At 35.4% G+C, this 20,964-nt stretch overlaps 3 protein-coding genes across 4 annotated transcripts; 1 reads left to right on the top strand and 2 right to left on the bottom strand.

The window, feature by feature from the left end:
* Nucleotides 1–476: 476 nt before the first annotated feature.
* Nucleotides 477–6,107, bottom strand: LOC120334661 (rab3 GTPase-activating protein catalytic subunit-like). Its single transcript, XM_039402166.2, has 4 exons — nucleotides 5,893–6,107; nucleotides 4,958–5,146; nucleotides 4,297–4,481; nucleotides 477–4,122 (listed from the first exon to the last, which is right to left on the bottom strand). The coding sequence occupies exons 1-4, from the start codon at nucleotides 6,105–6,107 to the stop codon at nucleotides 1,340–1,342; spliced, it is 3,372 nt and encodes a 1,123-aa protein (XP_039258100.2). The 3' UTR covers nucleotides 477–1,339.
* Nucleotides 6,108–6,154: 47 nt separating this feature from the next.
* LOC120334662 (dixin-like) lies at nucleotides 6,155–10,692 on the bottom strand. Its single transcript, XM_039402167.2, has one exon. The coding sequence runs from the start codon at nucleotides 10,649–10,651 to the stop codon at nucleotides 8,741–8,743; it is 1,911 nt and encodes a 636-aa protein (XP_039258101.2). The 5' UTR covers nucleotides 10,652–10,692; the 3' UTR covers nucleotides 6,155–8,740.
* A 1,415-nt stretch (nucleotides 10,693–12,107) lies between these two features.
* On the top strand, nucleotides 12,108–20,403 carry LOC120334663 (thioredoxin reductase 2, mitochondrial-like). 2 transcript variants are annotated; one of them, XR_005568531.2, is made up of 14 exons: nucleotides 12,108–12,557; nucleotides 13,040–13,168; nucleotides 13,639–13,783; nucleotides 14,197–14,271; nucleotides 14,640–14,778; nucleotides 15,039–15,109; nucleotides 15,769–15,788; nucleotides 16,107–16,198; nucleotides 17,146–17,320; nucleotides 18,109–18,242; nucleotides 18,531–18,719; nucleotides 19,083–19,252; nucleotides 19,603–19,796; nucleotides 19,830–20,403. XR_005568531.2 is itself a non-coding variant. In XM_039402168.2 (13 exons), the coding sequence occupies exons 1-13, from the start codon at nucleotides 12,473–12,475 to the stop codon at nucleotides 19,724–19,726; spliced, it is 1,548 nt and encodes a 515-aa protein (XP_039258102.2). In that variant the 5' UTR covers nucleotides 12,109–12,472; the 3' UTR covers nucleotides 19,727–20,400. The 2 variants fall into 2 exon arrangements, 1 of the variants encoding a protein (XP_039258102.2); XM_039402168.2 differs by having other exon boundaries at nucleotides 12,109–12,557; nucleotides 19,603–20,400.
* The last annotated feature ends 561 nt before the right edge of the window (nucleotides 20,404–20,964 follow it).

The following is a 20,964-nucleotide window of genomic DNA, read 5'->3' on the forward strand; positions in this document are numbered from 1 at the left end:
ACCTGGTACACATACTACGTTCCGGTGCACATACTTCGAGAGAACCATTTCTGCAGTGCTTAACTCTATGGTAGTAGGCAATTGGGTGCTCCCGAAGTATGCGAACCAAGATGGCGGACATCGGAACGTAACAGGTTAGGGTTAGGCGATAATTTTTTTCCAATTTTCCTTATTTTAGTCCTATTATCAGTTCGAAGACTAGCCAAGAGCCTCTCATAGTATTTATACCTAAAATTATGGCCTAACCTAGTACACATATTGCATTCCGATGTCCGCCATCTTGGTTTGCATACTTCGGGAGCCCCGGCAATTGTTTTCCAGCATCTGCCTTTGATATCTGGCGTAAACTTATTTTTCGTTTAATTTTTGTCTAAGATTTAATTTAAATGCACTGGGATCACTATATCCATTACTGTATTACTGGTACGCCCCAGATAAAGCCTATTCCTCCCAGAGCAAATAATTACATACAATAACAAAATAGCTTTGGAATATTTATTTCTGAAACTATAGCGGACAAATAATCATAAGATTGCACATACTTATGCTAATAATATAGCCTAAACAGAATTCTGCTTGGAATACTTGGATGAATCAATTAGCAACATTGAAATATGATTTCTCCTGGCTTTGACACTGATTGATTGCGACTAAATTATCCAGTAGTATAGATTTTCTTAATACTAAGAATTTAACGCGAACCTTCCTTGGTGAGGCCATAACATGGGTGTGCATTTGTCGGGGGGAACCAACTCCAGGCATCTATCTGGGCCACAAAAAAATTTGTTCTCCAATGTACACAACGGATTAAATATAAATTAGTGACAACCACTAGCCTTTGCGCAAGAAAGCAAAAAATTTAACGCGTGTGTTATATCCAAAATCAGACAATCAAACCTCAACATATGTAAGTAACTCTTCTTTTATACTTGTTACTTATCAATTTTAATCGGTAAGTATGTTGATAGGTATTTGTTTGTCTATCTGTCTGTTAGATACACGCGATATTTAACGGAAGCGACATTGCATCTGCTCCAGATTTTGCATGTGCATTCATCATATGTCGGACCAGAAGCCTATTGGTTTTGGATGAATTTTGTCGTATAATTAGCGAGTTACTAATTAATTAGTAGTGATGGGACACAAGGTGTCACTATGGAGTAAGAGCGCTGTTTTGGGGATCCCCTAACTTCGAGAATTTTTTTTTTAAAAGATTGGACAAGTCAAAATTTGGGTCTAAGCTTTAGAAATCATTTACAGAGTTATAGATTCCATTAATTGATGTTAAAATTATTTAGTGAAGTGCAAAATAGAACAATGTTAGACCCACGGTATAACATTAGAAAAATACAGTATCACTGGAAAACGCTCCAGCCAGTCTAAATTCATTTTTGAGTTGCACAGCATAAAGCCTGTGAGGCAGTGGTCTTGATTGACTGGAAGGTCGGGGAGCAGTACTCCGCAAAATATATTCTCTGCCACTAGGTGGTGGCAGACTAGGCATTCTGGTTTGTGGAGGTTCGTCTTCTTGTAAATATTGAGGCAAGCTAGCGGCACTTTGGTCGAGAAAATATTGCTTTACGAGTTTTCCGATGTCACCGTTTGCTGCACCTTCTAAAGATACTTCCGGGTGTTCTACCAGTTTTCGTACGAATGTTTCCGCGTCTTTAACACTTGCGAATTTGTGCTTTAGGGACATCGCACGTTCAATGAGAGTTTCCGAAAACTGTATTTTTTGCCAAATGTCGTCCATTTGCTCCCATTTATCTTTGTAATGCGTTTGGAATAATTTAGACGATTGAGTCAAGATTTGGTTACAGAGAGAAGGCACGCTCGACACCTTAGAATCACTCTTGCTTTGGAGAACACAGATTGCTTCATGGTAGCAAATTGGTAGAAGTAAAATAGCCAAATCTTTAGGTTGCAGAGACGATAAAAAATGCAAAACTTTTTCACCCTCTTTTGTATCATCGAAAAGACGTTTTTGTCGACGTGCTGGTATGGGCTTAGCGCTATTCCACATAGTTTGCCATAAATTTCCAGGGATTTGCATTCTTTCTGAAAGAGCGCCTATGGTGACGCCATTAGCATCAGTCTTCTCTTCATAGTCTCTCGGAGAATACCATCTAACAAAATCACCAAGTCCGCATCCGGGGTTGGCAGCTTTGAAAGACTCCATGTCAGAAAGCAGCGACGCCGATTGCATTTTTCTACGAAGCAAAGCACCTTCAGCAGAGTCCCCTAAGCTGGAGAAGATCTTGGTCTGTTCTTCTAATGCATCTTCCGTTAAAGGTGCAGATTCTTGTGTGACCGGAATGTACAAATATGCATCAACATTTAAAAGTCTGGCAGAACCAAATCGCTTGGATCTTCCCATAGGCTTTGTGTTCTCTTTAGCAATGGAATCTTTAATACTATCAGCGCTATTCTCAGGTCTAGAACTTTCAGGCTCTTCAGTATCCATTTGAGTGATATTTCTTTCAGAATCCATCGGTTTTTCTTTTTCCGTTATATTATCTTGTAAATCTGATTTCTCTTCAGGAAATTCATTATTTCTGGAATTATCGCCAGATAAATTTACTTCATCAATTTCTATATCATCAGCATTCACGTTTTGTTCAATACTGGCAATATCTTCGTTTGTTTGTTCTTGCAAAGTAGTTTCCTCTACAGTTTTATCAACCTCGTCCGGGTCTGGTATCGAACCCCCTTCATCACACTCAAAAAATTCATCATCATCAATAGAGCTCACTTCCTCTTGCCATCCTGGTGATCTAGGAGCAGATTCTGCACCAATAGAGGTTGTAGAATCCTCTCTAGGAAGTTGACCTGGATCTTTATGTTTATCACTATCATCCTCCTGCTTAGGAGACTCTTCATTTGATAAAATTAGATCTTGAGCAGATGAAATTTCAGGAGAACTATCTTGAATCTTAGAATCCTCTCCCTTTTCCATATTAGTTTCATTTGAAGAATCTACATCTTTGTTTTCAGTTTTATCAAGATTCTCTGAATCTTCATCTTCTTGTGGAAGATCGTCAATCACAGAATTCTGGTTTTTCTCCCTATTGATTTTATGCTGGATGCAACAATTAAGCATTTGCAACTTTTGATGAAAAAGGCAACATCGTAAATCTGGATTCCCAGAAGTAATTCCGGACAAAAGAACTCCGTTCTCGAATCGATATCGCATTTCTTGCACAAATTCATGCCAAACTTGAGCAATAGCTGCAACTCCCCCGTGACAAAAATTAATCACCGTAACACAAAGCGCCAGGCGATACGTCAAGCTATCTTTCGGAGCAGATTTAATTTGATGTTCCAATTCATGTACGAAAGTACCTTTTTCATTCTCACTACTGACACCTTTGGACGACCCTTGACCTTCATTTGACGGAGCTTCAGGTAACAAATATTCCATAATAAGTTCAATCATTGATTGAGAAATCGGGCCGAGAGTTGCATAAGATGAAACCTGCATTCTCCGAGACCACATTGATCTTTGTGATGTCACAATTTTTGAAAGACCAGATGTAAATTCAGGCATCAGTGGAACCATTTGTTTAACTTTATGAGACGGGTCTGTCATTTTATTTAGCGCTTGACTTATATCTTGTTCTGCATCTTGCGACTTCGGTGCTGTCGTGACTAAATTACCAAAGCTTTCTTTGCATGTTCTGAGTTTCAACATTTCTTTAATGTAACCGCTTAACAGGCATTCTGGATTATCAGTGTAATGGAGTCTTATTGTCCACACCGGTGCCGAGATTGGTTTAAAGTCAGAGTGCACGTCGTTTTCCACAATCAGACCTTCGTTAATCGCCGGCCACATGGCTGAAAGTTGAAGATCACCTATTGGGTCGTCCAAACATCCAAATAGGAATTTATCGAAAGTTTGTGCAGCAATGTCTGGGTCTACTTGTTCCTGTGGCCACGCCCCCTTTTCGCCCCAATTTGATAATACGTAAGTGAACCGTGCTGATATTTGCACTGGTGATAAAGTCCGCCCTATTTTTGACTTGAAAATATGAAGCAAACCGGATAAATGCTGATATTGAGGAGGGGATTTCTTCAAATGAATCATCTCAAATTCAGTCTGCATTCCAGTACCAACACATCTTCCTGAAAAAAAAAAATTATATTTAATTTAATATCTAGTGCCGATGATTGAGTTTCTATGAGACTAACTACTTATCTTTCTTCAATGCTTAAATGTGCATGCATATGATAACACATAAAACCTCAATCGTAGTACTTCTAGCTACTTAGAAATAGGTCCAGAAATATTGTCTTCACCTGTAAACATTTTTCTCCAGTTTTGTTGAATCTGAATAAATATTGGGACTTCACACCCGGAATCTGATAATACGATACATGCCGAGCTGAGAAGCAAGTTGCATTTTGATTCGCTTGTCAAACCGTCCACTGCGTTGCTGCCCGACGAGATTAAATTGAGAACAAGGAAAGATCGGAATCCGTACCTAAAATGGGAAATATTGAGTTTTAAATGGCACAAGCAGAGCAGATAAATAATATTGGGCATAAAATTTAGCAATATTTGATTTCAATTTGGTTTTAAGATGAAACTGTCAACACTCAACAGTAAACTCTGAAATTTTACGACCCCATTAGTCTACTGCTATGCTGCCTGACAACATTAAATTCAGAACAAGGAAAGATTAATATTGAGTTTTAAATGGCATGAGCGGAGCAAAAAAATAATATTGGGCACAAAATTTAGCGGGACATGTAATTTGAAATAGGCTACGGTGTTTCAATAATTGAATATAAAATGAGACTGTCAACACTTGACAGTAAACTCTGAAGTTTTACGACCCCAATTAGAGGTTTCAAGACATAAAATCCAGATAGCTGAAAAACATTTGGTATTTCAAACAAAATATAATGAAAAAATATTCTGTGGCTCAAAAATCTAGTTTGAGACATTGTGACGTACCATCGAACAAGACAATGAGCTCTTGGAGGAAAATCATTATTAGTTGACATCATATCGTCCATATACACAGGTAAACACAGCTCATCTTCTAGAGTTGTTTCAGATTCTTCATGGTAGATTTCTTCATCTTCATTTCGACCAGTTTGTTTCAGTCGATATAACGTCAACATGAAGACAGCATTCGAAAACCTGTAAATAAATGTTAGTATTGTCAGATTATGGACTGTATTAAATTTTATCACTGTCAAGTCTAGGACAGTGAAAATCGAATGAAATACTATTCAAATACCCTCTTAGAATAGTTTTAAACCAGGAACGCAGAATGTATTCCTAATCGATCCATTTTCTACTCTATTATGTTTTATTGATTATTATTATTACAAACAAATTGGGTTCGGGTCAGGCCAGGTCCTATTTTTGCCTAAAATTTGTTATTTACCAAAGTATGACAGACTATAAACAATACTTTGATAAGCTTTCAAACAATATTAAAAAAGCTTCAAGCTCAATAGGATATTTCTCTAGCTTCTGAAATAGCAAAAGAAATTCAAAATTGTAAACTAAAGAGCCCTTATATGAGTAGAATGAAAAATACCTTTCTTATATTGTAATGTGAGAGTCAATCAAAGAATCTCAAGTATCCATTCACATAATACATGTGTGCGATTGTTGGGTACAGCATATTAATTTCAATCCTACTACCATGAATTATTTAATTATGTTTCACTAGAGCAGTTGAGTTTTGAATATCTGACAAAGGATTATTAATGTTAACATTGATTTATTCGATGCAAAGTGTGTGTTCATTTTTCTAATTCTTGTTGAGGTTGTTAGAGTCCATGAAAGCCAATACATTCCCTGAATTAAGATTAGAAACCGTTTCGAAGAGAGATTTATAATCCAATTATCTAGTGTAAAAAATCAATACCCATTACCTTATTTCTCTGCTAACTTGTTCCCAACTTCCTAAAGTTAATTCATTCTTCTTCAACGGCCTGACATGCTCAATACAAGTCAATTGCCAATCAGAAATAGCTTCAGATATCTGAGCAATAAATTTCTCCCAATCCGAGACATTTGTAAAATCCGTAATCTCGAACACTTCCTCATCTTCTTCCATGGAATTACTCCGCGAAGGACTGTCCGCCATATTTTTTTATCAATTTCCACAAAGTTTTTGCTACATGGTAAAATGTATCTGCTAAAATTAAAGGATTTTTTAACACAATGAGCTAAATAATAAAGATATATCATTTCGAAAATAGGTATCATTTAAGATAATATTTATTCGGGAGAAAAAGTGGAAGTATGACATATAGGGTTTAAATAGATAATACAGAAATAATATGAAAATAAACAGTTCAAGATAATAGAAAAGTTCAAAATAGATTAGAGATTCAGGAATCAGCATCCTCAAGTTAAACAGAGGCATTTGAGGAATTCTGAGGAATTTATAGAGTGTATCGCAGACACAATGCAATGACAGTTTTTAAATAATCTGTCCAAAATGGAATATGTCTATACCTCAACTTTACTTTTGTTTTAAATTCCAAAATTAGGAATCGCCAATTCTTGAGGATAAATCATATTTAATACATAACAATCAAATGAAAAGTTTGGTATATTATTATGATTTTGAATGAATTTTAGTATTCTAAATGGAGTCATAGCTTAAGAAATAGGTTTATAAAATCCACTATTTGGTAAAAGACATCAGAGATATTGCCTGCCATATGCTCAAGTTTCCTAAAATCAAATTTTCTCTCTCTTTGGATGAAAAGTAAGGAAAGCTCAATTTCTTGATTTCATAATTGAAATCTCACACAGGAGATAATTAAATACCGGATTTAATAAATATTAAATCATGCATTAAATATTTAATAGAACGGACAGTGCGTGGTTTAATAAATAAACTTATATGAATAACCATTACAATATAACAATAGAATTCAAATCTGATAATATTGTATACATTTCAATTAGGTCAATTATGCTCTAAAATATTCAGGTGTTATGCACTTCCACAACTTGTAGTATATGGATAAAATTAACACTATGTATTAGGATGAGTAAGTACCCTCAATGTAAATAACCCTCAAAGCAGTTAAATTTACCCATGAGAACCCCTGTATTTTTAGTAACCTTATTAACTAGAATGCCACTATTTATGAATGAAGTTGTAAACACTATAAAAAGTTAATCAAAAAACCTAGCTGTCATAGATTCATTTTTTGAACACAGTAATGTCATGTAATCATGAAATGCCATGGATTACATAAACCAAATGTACATACAAAAAATAATATTTTGGTACGAAAGTTACTTTTCATTCTGATTCCAGAATATTTTGCAATACTGGCAACTATGAAAAGTAGGAAGACCTGAACCCCCGAGCCCAACCCCTTATATAAAAAACTAGATGATTCTGGTCCTTTCGAATGCTTACTGAGACTCATTTTAAACAGCATAATGAAACAGTTTATGAAGTCATTTTAACAACTTAGGTACACAATACTAATTACACAACACCAATTATTTAGGTAACTATAACACCTTCGCAAAAAGTTTATACAAAAAGGCAACTATGCTAAAATTTTCAAAATACTGAAGAAATTTTTTAAGATAAACGAACTACAGTACCTAAATGGAACTATTTACTTATTTACTACATCATACGGAAATGCTGTAAGAACAGAAATTGGAGCTCATACAAAAGAGGTATGCAGATAATTATACCCTCGAAGTAAAAATGTGTAGACAAAATTGATATTGTGTAACCACAGTAAAATTATAGTAGCATATGTCACATTTCAGAAACAGACTTTATTAATCTTCTGTTATTATGGACAGGGTCTCCCCTTCGGTATAAGTTTCAAAGTTGTATTTATCTTAGTGCCTTATGTCAATTTTAGACTTTGCTATAAAGCAGTGGTTCCCAACCGTTTATGGCTCGTGGCCCCCACCCGGAGGCTTTTAGCCCTCAAGACCCTAGAATTGTGGCCCCCCCTCCAACTGCTCTGCGGCCCCAAGTTAAGAACCCCTGCTATGAAGATATGGAAATTAGAAAAATGCGATTTTCGCAAAACCTTAAAATGTGACAGAAGCTTATTCAATAATACTGCGGCAATGCATTGAAATATATTATATTGTAGGTAGGCGATGTCTTCGGAACTATGAAATTACACTTAAACACTTGAAATAAAATACTTTGTCATCAGCACCAATAAAGAATGATATAAATTGTTATAGCAGTAGTATATGAATGTCTATAACAGAATGGTTATTCCTAATAAGCCTTTTTTTCATTGATATCATGATATAACCCAAATTATATGAATTGAATTAAAGATTCCACTACATGATGAGTTAATTTCACAAAATGGTATTTTCAAATGATCTTATTTGAATGCATTTATTGTCATCTTCCACTGATTAAACAATATGTTATTTAGTACTTATTTCATAACAATATTGAGCAATTTTTGGTTTTATCATATGAATACATATATATATACGATCAGTTTAATGAAGACTAGCAAATGACTCCTACAGTATAATGGTATTTATATAAAGACTAATTAATACATTAACCTAGCAAATGAGACTGCTATTGCAGAAAATAGCTTTTCTATAAATAACGGAATTATAGGCTCTAAGTATTACAACAGTAATTTAATTTGGAAAAATGTAACTTTAAAATACAGTTTTTGAATTGGGATACTTGAATAGACAGTGGGCTAAGGTCTGAAAGAATAAAAATTGTGTGAATCTGAGTTCTAGCGTCTATTCTCTTTCTAACCATGCTACAATTTTACCCTCCCAACCAGGGACAATGTCATTATCATTGAAAATTTCCTTTTTTACTGTCCCAAATTCTGGGTCAAGTGCTTTAAAATTGAATTTGTAATTATCGGCAGGTACTTGAATTACACTTTTAAAATCTCGCAAAGTTATTTCGCCAATTTTTTTAAAAATTGAAGCTCTGGCTGGCGTCATGTTTCTCTCTGTGAAGTAAATAACCGTCGTTGACGCAGTTTTTTGCGCCATGTCTTTTTTACGATTTCTAGGTGAATGACTCGCAGATAAACGTGGCACTGATAGTTCACTTTTACGACCATAATTCTGGTTGTTGTTACGCTGGTCTCGTTCCGTTAATGACATCACTGCTTGTTCAAGCGTGTCAATAATGTGTTGTCGTGAATCATGAGGTGCTAAATTCGAACGAAGGCTGTTTAGAGACTCTGAAATGACAGTCGTTTCATTACCATTTCGTTCTGGTTTACTTGATTGTTTATAACGCTGTAAAACCCGTAATTGTTGACTTAACTCTTGTACTTGTGATTCCAACCTTTGCATAGAGGTTAATTTACTCTTACTTTCGTCTCCAATTTTTTTGAGTTGTGTAGACATTGAAGTTAGTTCATCTTTTAAATGCTTAATGGTAATATTTTTTTCCGACACTTCATCTGATAGAGATTGTTTTGCCCGTTTATTTTCCTCTATTTGAGCTGCTAAATAATCTTTTTCTTGTTTCAAATTATCACTCGCCAAATTTAATTTCAAAATTTGTTGTTTCATTGACAAGAGCTCTTTTTCTTGTTGTTGCGTACGACTACGCAGCGCTGATATGTTTGCTGATGTACTCCTGCATTCTTGTCGTACATCGGTAAGTTCGGTTTTCAATCGATTATTTTCATGTTGACTCAAATCAAGTCGACTTCTTAGAATTACGTTTTCTTCGTCTTGGGAAGAAGCTTCTAAAGGAAGACTCTGCTCATTATCACCATCGCCTGGTTCCTCTCCATTTAAAAGTAAATTTTGTAACACTGATATTAAATCACAAGTGCTCGATAAATCACTTTCTAAATCATTATAATGTTCCGTCAATTGCTCAGAAACATTCGATGCATCCCTGCTTCCACCAGATGTCAGTATAACTTCACTATTTATAGAAGAGAGATTCTGCACCGTTGTTGTCGCAAGGCAATCATTGCCAGTTCTACTGGACCGCTGAGGTAAACTTGGTGATGCCCAAACGTCATCAGAAGAAGATAATTTATTCAATGAAAATGAATCTGTCTCGTCTGAACCAGTTTTTGGCAGATCTGACCGGTTTGATGTGGTTCTGGATGAACTGGAACTGCTATTATTGTTTCTTCTATAGTCTGAGGTAGGGGTGCTGCTCTTCCAACGAGGGCGAAAACCTCCAGATAAGCTTACATTTTTGTGAATATCACTCAGTGCAACTTTGGCATTTGCTGCTGCAGCTGCATTAACCGTTTTCTTTTTTCCGACACTAGCAGGTTTAAAGTGTGCGGCCAAGGTCAGAATTAATTTCATCAGACTTTTGACATTACCATTAATTACATCTTTCTCAGTAATGTGATGCATTCGGATACTTTTCTTCGTCAAAAACTTTAATACTGAATTAATATTTCGTCTTTTTTCTTCAAGATTTTTCGCAGGAATATAAACTCCATCCAATTTTTCTCCGGAAATAATTTCAACTAGTGTAACTAAAACGACTCCATCACGGAAATCTGTTTTTAAATCCGTTACAGGCTTATTCCCTGCTCTCTTTTTAAGCTGGCTGTTAACCCAAGCAATGTAAGTTTCAATTTGTTTTTGATATTCCTCATTCTGTTCATTGTCCCAAGCATCCTGCCTGTTATTGGCATCAGTAGCGGCAGACATTGCCTTTTTTTTAGAAAAATACTATATCGATAATATCCAAAAAGAAAAATGAAAATATCAATTTTAATTTAATACAATCAAAACATCAGAAAGACAAGTATGAATTCAGAGCATTGGACAACCCTTGAAATAGACATCGCCAAGGCAGAAATATTCGGTACCTTGTACGCTTTATTACCATTTAATTATGTTTCACACCTTCACTCAAAAGAAGGCTCCTTTAATATCAGACTCTAATTGCCCTGATATTGATTTACAGTATGACACAATTCTCCGAATCTGGGATAGACCCACATTGAAAGACATCAATTATAGCAATGAGTGCCAACCACTCCTTTACGAGACAATCTATACCTCCATATCGACAAACTGGCACTACGCAATGAACTAAACGAAAGCACAATCTAAAAACGTCAATTGGATTTCTTGGGGGAAAAATAATTTGATTTACCTAAGAAAAAAAATTTAGCGAAGCTTTCAAGAGTTTTTGCAGATTAGCAAGCATGGCGCATCTGCCAACATGCCAGATGCCTCTTTTGAAGTGTTTGTTTTATTGGAGTCGAGACATCTTGGAATGAGAGAACTGGGCCCTATTGATTTATGCGAGAATGATTAGTTTGAAACAAAATTATTAGGTTTTATGATAAAAAAATAGAAAATTCGAAACTATGGATGGCCAGAATTAAGTGATCTTGTATTTTGAACAATATTTTCAATTACTGAACAACGGACAATGAAATACCGTATGTTCTAATTTTGGTAAAGATAAACAAGGAACTCGGCACAAGCCAATTTATGTTCAAAAATATTCACTTTGGAAGGTTAACACTGTAATGATTTACAATATCATCAAATATATCCAATTTAAATTATTCTGGAATTCCCTGGTCTGAAATTTCTTAATACCCTTTTATCATGCTAATACAGTTGATAAACTGTACATGACAGTTGATAAACTTACTATCTGACTATTTTTACTATATAGCTATATTTTCTCTCATATCTACAGCATTTAAAAGGAAAGTGGTACCAGGTCTACCATTTACAGATGTAGAAACTAGCAAATTGTCTGGTCTGAAAGTTGCGATACACTTATATAATATACTGCATCACCATTATATCTTCTATTGCGCACCAGTACCGGTACCGTAATGAATCATCTCATTCATTATCGAAGATAAAATCCGATCGAGGTTCACAAAATGCATTTCAGTATCCTAGTCAGGCATTTAAATGGATAATACCGCTAATTATCTGATGAATATTAATGGAACCATACATTTAATCTATTGATCACATTAAAATTCAGTATTAAACGGAGAATTCCACTTAATTGAACATGTCAAAATGCACAGCACTTGGATTGTAGGCTATAAGTATAACGAGCTTAAATTCTTAGACGTAATGCCTAATTCTTCAATTAATGACTAACAAGGTAACTAAAAATTATCGTTAACTTGATTGAGCCCAAATTGAAAATTTGGTCCACTACAAAATATGATAATCCGTCATAATTACCATTTAGTAAAAAGCTTAACAACAAGACAAACGGAAAACCAAAGCGAAGTGTTTTGAGTGACGTCGCGGTCAATGACGCGCTAATTTTGATTTCAGTATTTTTGATTCCCTGAACGTTTTACCAGTTGTAAAACAGTTTAGCCCACTCCCACTCCGTGAAAATTCTTTTTTTTTCCAAATACAAACGAAGACAAAGCAAATCACAAGCAATCTGAAGAATTGAAAAATACTGAAATATCAGGAGTGCGCAGTTGTACCATCTCGCGGATTTTTTTAATTCTATCTCAGCCAACAAGCGGGTTTATGATGCTGACTTTACGAGGATTGGAGGGGTTTTGTCCGACTTACCGGAGACTTCTGTGGAGACATTTGCGAAAGTTTTCTTCGGGTAAGCTTTAATATTATGTTTTAGATAACAGCCTATATCAACATTGGTTTATGACACAGAATTAAGGAATTGCAATATTTTATTGCAAATTTGTTGGAATCTTGTCATTATTCCTAATCTTGTGATCCCATGTTTCCGTCTGCAGTCTGATGGGAATTGAATATAATTCTTAAATTTATAGAGGATAGGATAGCCTAATAATGAACTAAGTATGCACTGATATAATCATATTCAAACACCTCTGCATAGATACAATTATTAAGTAAATTTGTTGCACATTTTAAACATTGCAGAAATTCATACATGTACGTTGTACATGTACAATAGTTATTATTTTGCATGCTCGCCCTCAAGATACTCTGCATTTTATTTGTTCGTTTATTCTTGTTTTGTTTTATGTAAGAATGATTAAAAATAAAATTGATTAATAGCATATAAATTATATTGCTGTGTCATCAATATGTTGCATAAATCTTTTGTAGGTGCACAAAAAGAACAATATGACTTGATAGTCATTGGTGGTGGATCAGGTGGATTGGCTTGTGGAAAAGAGGCGGCTGATCTTGGAAAAACTGTTGCTGTTTTGGATTTTGTAAAGCCCACACCAATTGGTAACGTAACATTTGTGTATCAAATTGGTATTCTGTGTTTTTCAAGCTGTTATTGCAATATAGATGGTCAGTCATGGAATCTCCAGACAAGACATTTATATGCATCTATTGATCGTCATCTATCCTCCATGGCATAGTAATTGTGTTTCAATAGAAAAGTGCTATAACTCAACTAAATTATTTGTTTAGATTGCAATGGCTTTATTTAAACTGTATGATTGTTCATTTCTGGCCATTGTTTTAACTGCTTGTCTGAGGAAGTCTTGACTCTGGTCAGACGAAACGTTACAGAATCACATTTGTGTCAGTGTGCAGCAGGACTCTTGAATTGGATAGAATATTAACATTCAATAGATAAATAATTCCTTATAATTTATTATCATTCACATTTAAACCAGGTGTAGTGTTATCCCAAGCTTGTTTGTGACTGTCTTAGAGCTGGCCATTTAAATACTTTTTGTTTCTATCAGGCACAAAATGGGACATTGGAGGCACATGTGTGAATGTTGGTTGCATACCGAAAAAATTGATGCATCAAGCTGCATTACTAGGTCATTCAATACATGACGCAAGAAAGTTTGGTTGGAATATTCCAGGAGATATAACAAATAATTGGTATGAATATTGGTTATAGGATTTAAAAGTCAAAATACATTATAAATTAGAATTGTCACCTTCACTCTTTTTTTATTAATGTTTTAGTTTGATTTCATCCTTTCTTTAATTAAATTTTATAATATTTGTGTGAGTGGTTGTGCCAACCATTCAGCATGTATTTATGAATGTTTTAGAAATTGCATGATTTGGTATATCTGCACATTGGGTGATTATGATCAAGCCGTCTTATTGGTTTTCCTTTCTCTCGGATAAATGTGTGAAACCTGTAAATTCGATCCTATATATTCAAGTATGGGACGGGAACTTTTTATGTAGTCATTTGCTATTTGAAAATGGAAAGAAATGAATTTAATATTTTTAAATTGACATGCAATGCAATAAGCGAATTATAATCGCAATATTTTTTTTAGGGAAGAGCTGAGCCATGCAGTGCAGATGCATGTCAGATCATTAAATTGGGGACATAAAGTACAATTAAATGAAAGGTAATAATCTCAGAGTTGCTTGACTATTGAGAAAACGCGACCTGCATACTGCTTTTTTAGTAATGGAGACCATTTTATGTGCTTTATGAAAAGTCATGGACAGAAATACAAACACATTAAAACCCAAATCGTTTCAAATGACCATATTTTTTTAACATTTTCTTTTATTTTGGACATTTTAGCTTCAGATCATGTAGCAGAGTATTGTCAAGAATGAATCTGAAAACAAAAATAATTGGCTAACTAATCCCATACCCGACATTGACTGTTAACCCGACGAGAGTCCGTGTGCCATATGATTAAGCTGCTTTATCGGTTTTCCTCTCCCTCGGAATAAATATGTAAATCCTTTCCTATATTTTTGTCAGAAAAGTGAAATACTACAATGCATATGGAAGCTTTGTTGACGCAAACACTGTGAGAGGTACGAAGAAAAATGGAGACAAGATCTATTTACAAAGTGATAATATTGTCATTGCTGTCGGTGGAAGACCAAGATATCCTAATGTGAGAATCAGTGAAATCTGCTTTTTAATTACGAATTAGTGAATTAGCATTTATGTACAGTGCTATGCTCGGCATAATATACAATCAAGACTGCTCGACCAACCAATCAACTAGGAAACAGTTAGAGTTCTATATGGCTCAGGCATAAGTTTCCGCCACTCTACAGCCCTACCTTTATTATTGAAATGGTCAGCTATGCTTGTGATAATTCTACTTTGTATATATGAAAAATCTTGATATTCAAGTAGGTATTTGTTTAGTTTCCAGGTGCAAGGGAACACTGTATCACTAGTGATGATTTGTTTTGGAAGAAAAAACCTCCTGGAAAAACGTAGGTTCAATTTAAGATTTGATTTATTATAATTGATGTGACGTCCTGATCATATGGTAAATCACAGCTTTTCATTTGGTAATTACCAATCCAATTCATGGTATGCACGAACAGTGGAAGAAGTCGTAACTGACCAGGAGTTCAGCAATCTTTAACTTACCCCTGGGTGCTGAATTGTAAACTTCTCTGTGGTTGTAATTTGGCTAACAATCCTTTCATACTTTGAAAGTTGGGTAATAAGTAGTGTTATTGTAAGTGCCTCGGAGGTGTGGCGCATCGTGCTAAGTGTTAAGAATACGCTCGCCACCGCACCTCTGAAAACCTACATGGGTTTGCATCGAATCCGCGTGGAGATAGTTATGTGCGAGAGGATTGCTGGACTTCTCGCTGACGTAGAGTGGTTCACGTAACAGCTGGTCGGTTACGGCTTCCTCCACCATCAAGTACATGCTAAAAATAACTGTTTAACTAATCTCATACCCGACATGGACTGGTTCGCGATATGATCGTCTTATCGGCTTTCATCTCCCTCGGGATAAATATGTAATTCATAGCCTAAGTGTGTCTCTTACACTTATCATGAATGAATCATTCATCAAGCCTTACTTACCTAATGTGCCTTCATAAAAACATCCTGTAAAATTTTTTCCTGTTTTCAGATTGGTGGTAGGTGGAAGCTGTATCCTTTTTATTGAAATCCAAATGTCGTTAAAGATAACTTCTTTTCGGAATGAAATTTTTTATAAACTGATTATATATCATAAAAGAACAAAAAAGTTTTTTATTATTTTTGAATACATTCAGATTCTGAACATTTGTTCAAACTTTGTATGTGGAATGTATTCAATGTAATCAAAATCGAGTTGTACTACCAAAAAATTTGTACAGATCAGAGTTTCAATGTATATGTGGGGTTGAACCCACTTTTCTATTACCGTTACTCGCTAGTGTTATTCTTGTTGGATTTTAATGTGATCCTCAACAGTGAATGTCTTAGATGTTGGACTGGAATGTGCTGGATTTCTTCATGGACTTGGATTTGATACAACATTATTAATCAGATCTATTCCATTGAGAGGTTTTGACCAGGTGATATTTTTCCCCCAGGGTATATATTTTGTGAAACAACAATTTGGCAACCGATACATATACCGTAAATGCTCGTTTTAACGCCCGGTTTTGATTAAGGGCCCGTTTGAATAGCCGCCCGTGTGAACAGGACATAAGAATAAATAAGGGCCGGTGCTTGAATACCCGCCCGGTGTAAAAGTTTATTTTTTTTGCGGATTTGTACCTGCGGTGCGTAGAAAAAGTCAAAAATTTCATTATTCTCGTTTAAATCATACTTGAGAACTGGAAATGACAATATACGGTATTAATTATTGTAACGATCGATCCTATCTACTGGTATTTTTGTGTGTAATTTTATTTTAAAAATAACAAGCGCTCCTGCTTGAATAAGGGCTGGTTTGAATAAGGGCCCGGTTAGTGGGTATGTTTAAAAAAATAAGCGTCCGGGCTATTAAACGAGCAAATACGGTATGTTGAATACTGTATCTTACATAAAAAGCAGAGAACAAGTTATGTTTTTTACCAATGACCATAGTGTTGAATTCGCAGTCTCTGGTTTGACTTGCTGGCTTCAAACGTTGTAACCCAGCTGGTGGCAGAGTGTCTAGTTTCTGAACTCTTAGACAACTTAGTCACAGGCAACTCTAATCAAGTCAGAGTCCCATCAGAATTCAAGTCGGGTCACTACACTTCAGATTGTCGAGTCGTTGCTCTTTCGAGTTGACCTTTTTTGAGTCAAGTCTTTATGGAACTTAGACGAGTTGAAGCTTCCACTGAAAAGACTCAGGTCACATAGAGTGTTTAAAAAAGGTTGAATCAAGTTGAGTCAATGGCACTGCTAATTTCTTCCTTAGTCCATAGACACCTTCTGTAAGTTCCATTCCTCCATTCTGTATGTCTAGGGTATGTTTGAAGACTTCTTCATAAAACCTATCTGTGTTTCTATATAACCTTTTCATTTTTAGCAAATGGCAAAGTTGGTTACAGACAACATGACAGACTGTGGTATGAATATTCAATATGGCATGATTCCAACTCATGTCGAAAAATTAACTGATAATACTTTGAAAGTAGAACTTCAATCTGTAGATGGAACAAAGACAATTACAAATAATTTTGACACTGTGTTATTAGCAACTGGTAAGTTTTTCTGGTATTCCCGTAGTATGTGTACCAGGTTAAAGTGAGGCCATACTTTTATTCATATTTTTCTTATATTAGTTCTAATACGAGTTCAGGGACTGTCTGTGTTAGCCAAATGAATATACCACAAGCTCATAGGTTTCAGTCCCTTTACACAACTTGATGTAAAATAGGCGAACAAAATTAGTTACGGTACCTCCATATTGGTACACACACTTCTGGAGCGCCATTTTTTAGTATGATTTGAATGGTTGCATAGGGCTGTTGTAATTCTTATCGTAGGAGTGGTATGTGTCAATTGTGTTTATTTGACTACATGCAAGCTAGGAGTATTCTGTGTATGTTTTATACTTGACAACATAAACTACTGTTTGGATTGTTCCGGTAACAAAACAATTGCATGCATATCATAATAATTTTAGCTTTCGAAAATATATTAGTTTTCTAAATTATACTCAGTTATCAAACAGTTATCAGCAATCAGTTATCAAGTGTCAAGCAGCAGAAACGAATAACTGGTAAAATCTCTCTATCCTGATATGACTGGTAGCCAAGAGGACTGTTTTGCTATGTAACTATGTCGTGCTATTGCACATTCCTCGTACCTTCGCACATTCCTCGTACCTTCAGAAGTATGCGCGCCAAGTTGGCGCACAACCTGAACATAGTGTTTGTGTAACGGTTAGGATTTAGGTTGTGCGACATCTTGGTACGCATACTTCTGGAGCACCCATTCCTCTCACCTGAATAAGGGCAAATTTATATGTGATCTTTTTAATTTTCAGGCAGAGATCCACTTACCAGTGAACTGAATCTATCAAGTGCAGGTATTGAAACGGACAATATGGGAAAAGTTATTGTAAATGAGGAAGAAAAAACAACAGCTTCGGGAGTTTATGCAATTGGTGATGTAGCTGAGGTAAGATGGGGTGTATATCGTTTTGATGTTTTCAAGGTTTAGATTTTTTCATTTTAACTTGAGTTGTATATGGAGTTCGGGTCGAAATTTCAAATTCCGAGCCTAGAGTCGAACTTTTCATTGTGATATTCAAATTCGGAATTTCCTACTAAACTCAAAAAATATCAAATTTAAGTAGGTTCTCACAGTTTGTATCCATGAATTCAACATTTTTAACTCTTTACATAATTAAAAGTCTAGCAGTTGCGCAACTTTATCCCATTAAGTCCAATTCAATCTCTTTTTTAGAATCGGCCGGAGTTAACACCAGTTGCGATTAAATCTGGCAAGCTATTAGCAAGAAGACTATTTTTAAATTCAAAAGAGCTGATGCATTATGATGTCATACCTACTACAGTATTTACTCCATTAGAATATAGCACTGTGGGTCTCAGCGAAGAAAATGCAATTGCACAATATGGTGAAGAAAATTTAGAGGTGGGTATCTTCTTTGTTGATTTTTGAAGCACTTTTTCTTGGTATTCATTGGTCTGTACTTCTGAATGTTTGAATTCTGATTGCTTGTGTATATTCTGGTTTATCTACACTTAATTCATTTGACATCCTAAAATACATACTGACTTTAGTGTAGAAAAAAGAAATGTCTTTTTAAACAAGGTATTTTCTGCCCTTCGCTTCGAATTAGGCACTCGATGAGCAGCGAATAGGAGAACCTAAGTCGCCCTGTTTTGCACTGCGTCCCCATTTCACTACACTTTGGGTTAGGTATGAGGTTCAAAACCATATAACAACAAATTCTTGCAAATACATGGTCTATAAACTTTTGATTTCTTTGTTTAGATTTATCATGCTTTTTATAAACCATTGGAATATACAATTCCTGAAAGAGATAGTTCACAATGTTATATCAAAGTAATAACAGAGCGATATAATGAACAGAAAATCTTAGGAATCCATTTAATCGGTCCCAATGCTGGTGAAGTTATGCAGGGATTTGCTGTTGCAATGAGGTGAGACAGACATCTTGTTCATGTGTACTGGTGTTTTGTAGTACCTGGGCAAAAGGCATACCATCTAGCATTAATGAAAATAAATAATTGCCTAACTAAAAAAATTCCTCCAAATGAAATAACTGAGATAGATGAAATTTCACGCTTTTATAATTTAGACATCGAAGTCTGTGGAGAGCTTAGTTAAGATGTCATTATTAGTGGCTGCTTTTACCTGTTCCTCGTTCAAAGCGGTAGGTGTCATATTACTCCTCTCCCCCAAAAAATAATCCAGGGCTTGCGACTTCAGTATCCCGCTCTTTTCAGATGAGGAATAAAAAACCTTCCTAATTATTATTGATATTTTGTAGATGTGGGGCTACTTATCAGCAGCTATCAAGTGTAGTGGGAATCCATCCAACCTGTGCAGAGGAACTTGTTAAAATTCATATTACGAAAAGATCAGGTCTTGATCCGACAGTAACTGGTTGCTGAGGATAACTTGCGCGAAAAGAATGAAACTTTTCGTGCAGGTTGTTGTTTTACAGTGATGGCATTATGGCTAAAAGAGACTTTTGAATGAAAAGTTTTGTACAGTGGGAAAAACATGCCTAGGAAAGTTTGCGTGGGTCAGCCAAAAATAATGAGGGACCACCATGTTTTGACGTATGGCTGGCTCACAGTTCAAATATTCAGGAAAATGCTTGCCATTGCATTGCCGATTTCTTTTAATGTGTCATGAATTTAATCGAAGTGGGGGATATTCATGCACAAAAATAAAGTCTGTTTTTGATCTCGCCACTGTCCAAATACATGCTCTAGGTGAGCCATGGTATTTCCTATTATGGTTTATCATCTTCCCTCTTCTACAAAATAAAATAAAAAATCTAATCCAAAATTTGCCTGGTGGTACTTCTTAAATCCTAATGGCATTTGACACTTTTTGTCCATAATTCCATCATTGTATGTTTTTGTACATTGATCACAAATGACGTAATTGCGGTAAACCTGGATTCACAGGGCCGCATTAACCGACAAGTGGTTAATCTAATATTTTTTCTTTGAATTGTATGCAATAAAAACGGATGTTTTCGACCTTTCTCAAACGTCAATTCATTGCGTATTTGTTTTTTGGTAGTATAGGAAGCACCGACTGTATTTATTAAAACAGCAACGCCAGTGGTGATGGAGGCCAATAGTATCTGTACCCTGTCGAAATCGAGATTATTTCAACCAATTTGTGGCGTAAAAATAAAGACGTTGCATCGAAATAGCGGAAATATCTTTCCAGAGCTCCCCGGCCAGACATCACGTGATTAAATATGAATGGCCGGGAAGTTTGCCAGTGTTGTTCAGTCGGTGGGGATTTACCAATCGTCATTAGTTAGTATTGACACGATTAATATGTTCATGGCTCAGTATTTCTCATTACCCTAGATATAAAATAGCAGTTTCTTTAACTGGATTCGGTTTCTGAATCGGACTTGTTAACGTCAGCGTCATGATGTGATGATTCATTTGATTTATATAGGCTTGCCAGATTTTACTCGGTAACGAAGTATTTTTATTTGAATTGCTATTTACTCAAATAACGTGAAACTAATAGTAGATTTTTATTCCATTTATAACTCTTAAAATACCGTAGTCACGCGCTGTAATACTTGGAATATATTAATTGGCGTTCGGTTTCGTTCAGATCACACGAACGGGCCTTTGTTTCTCAAAATATTGTA

Source organism: Styela clava, chromosome 15 (genome assembly GCF_964204865.1).
Source record: "Styela clava chromosome 15, kaStyClav1.hap1.2, whole genome shotgun sequence".
Lineage (NCBI taxonomy): Eukaryota > Metazoa > Chordata > Ascidiacea > Stolidobranchia > Styelidae > Styela > Styela clava.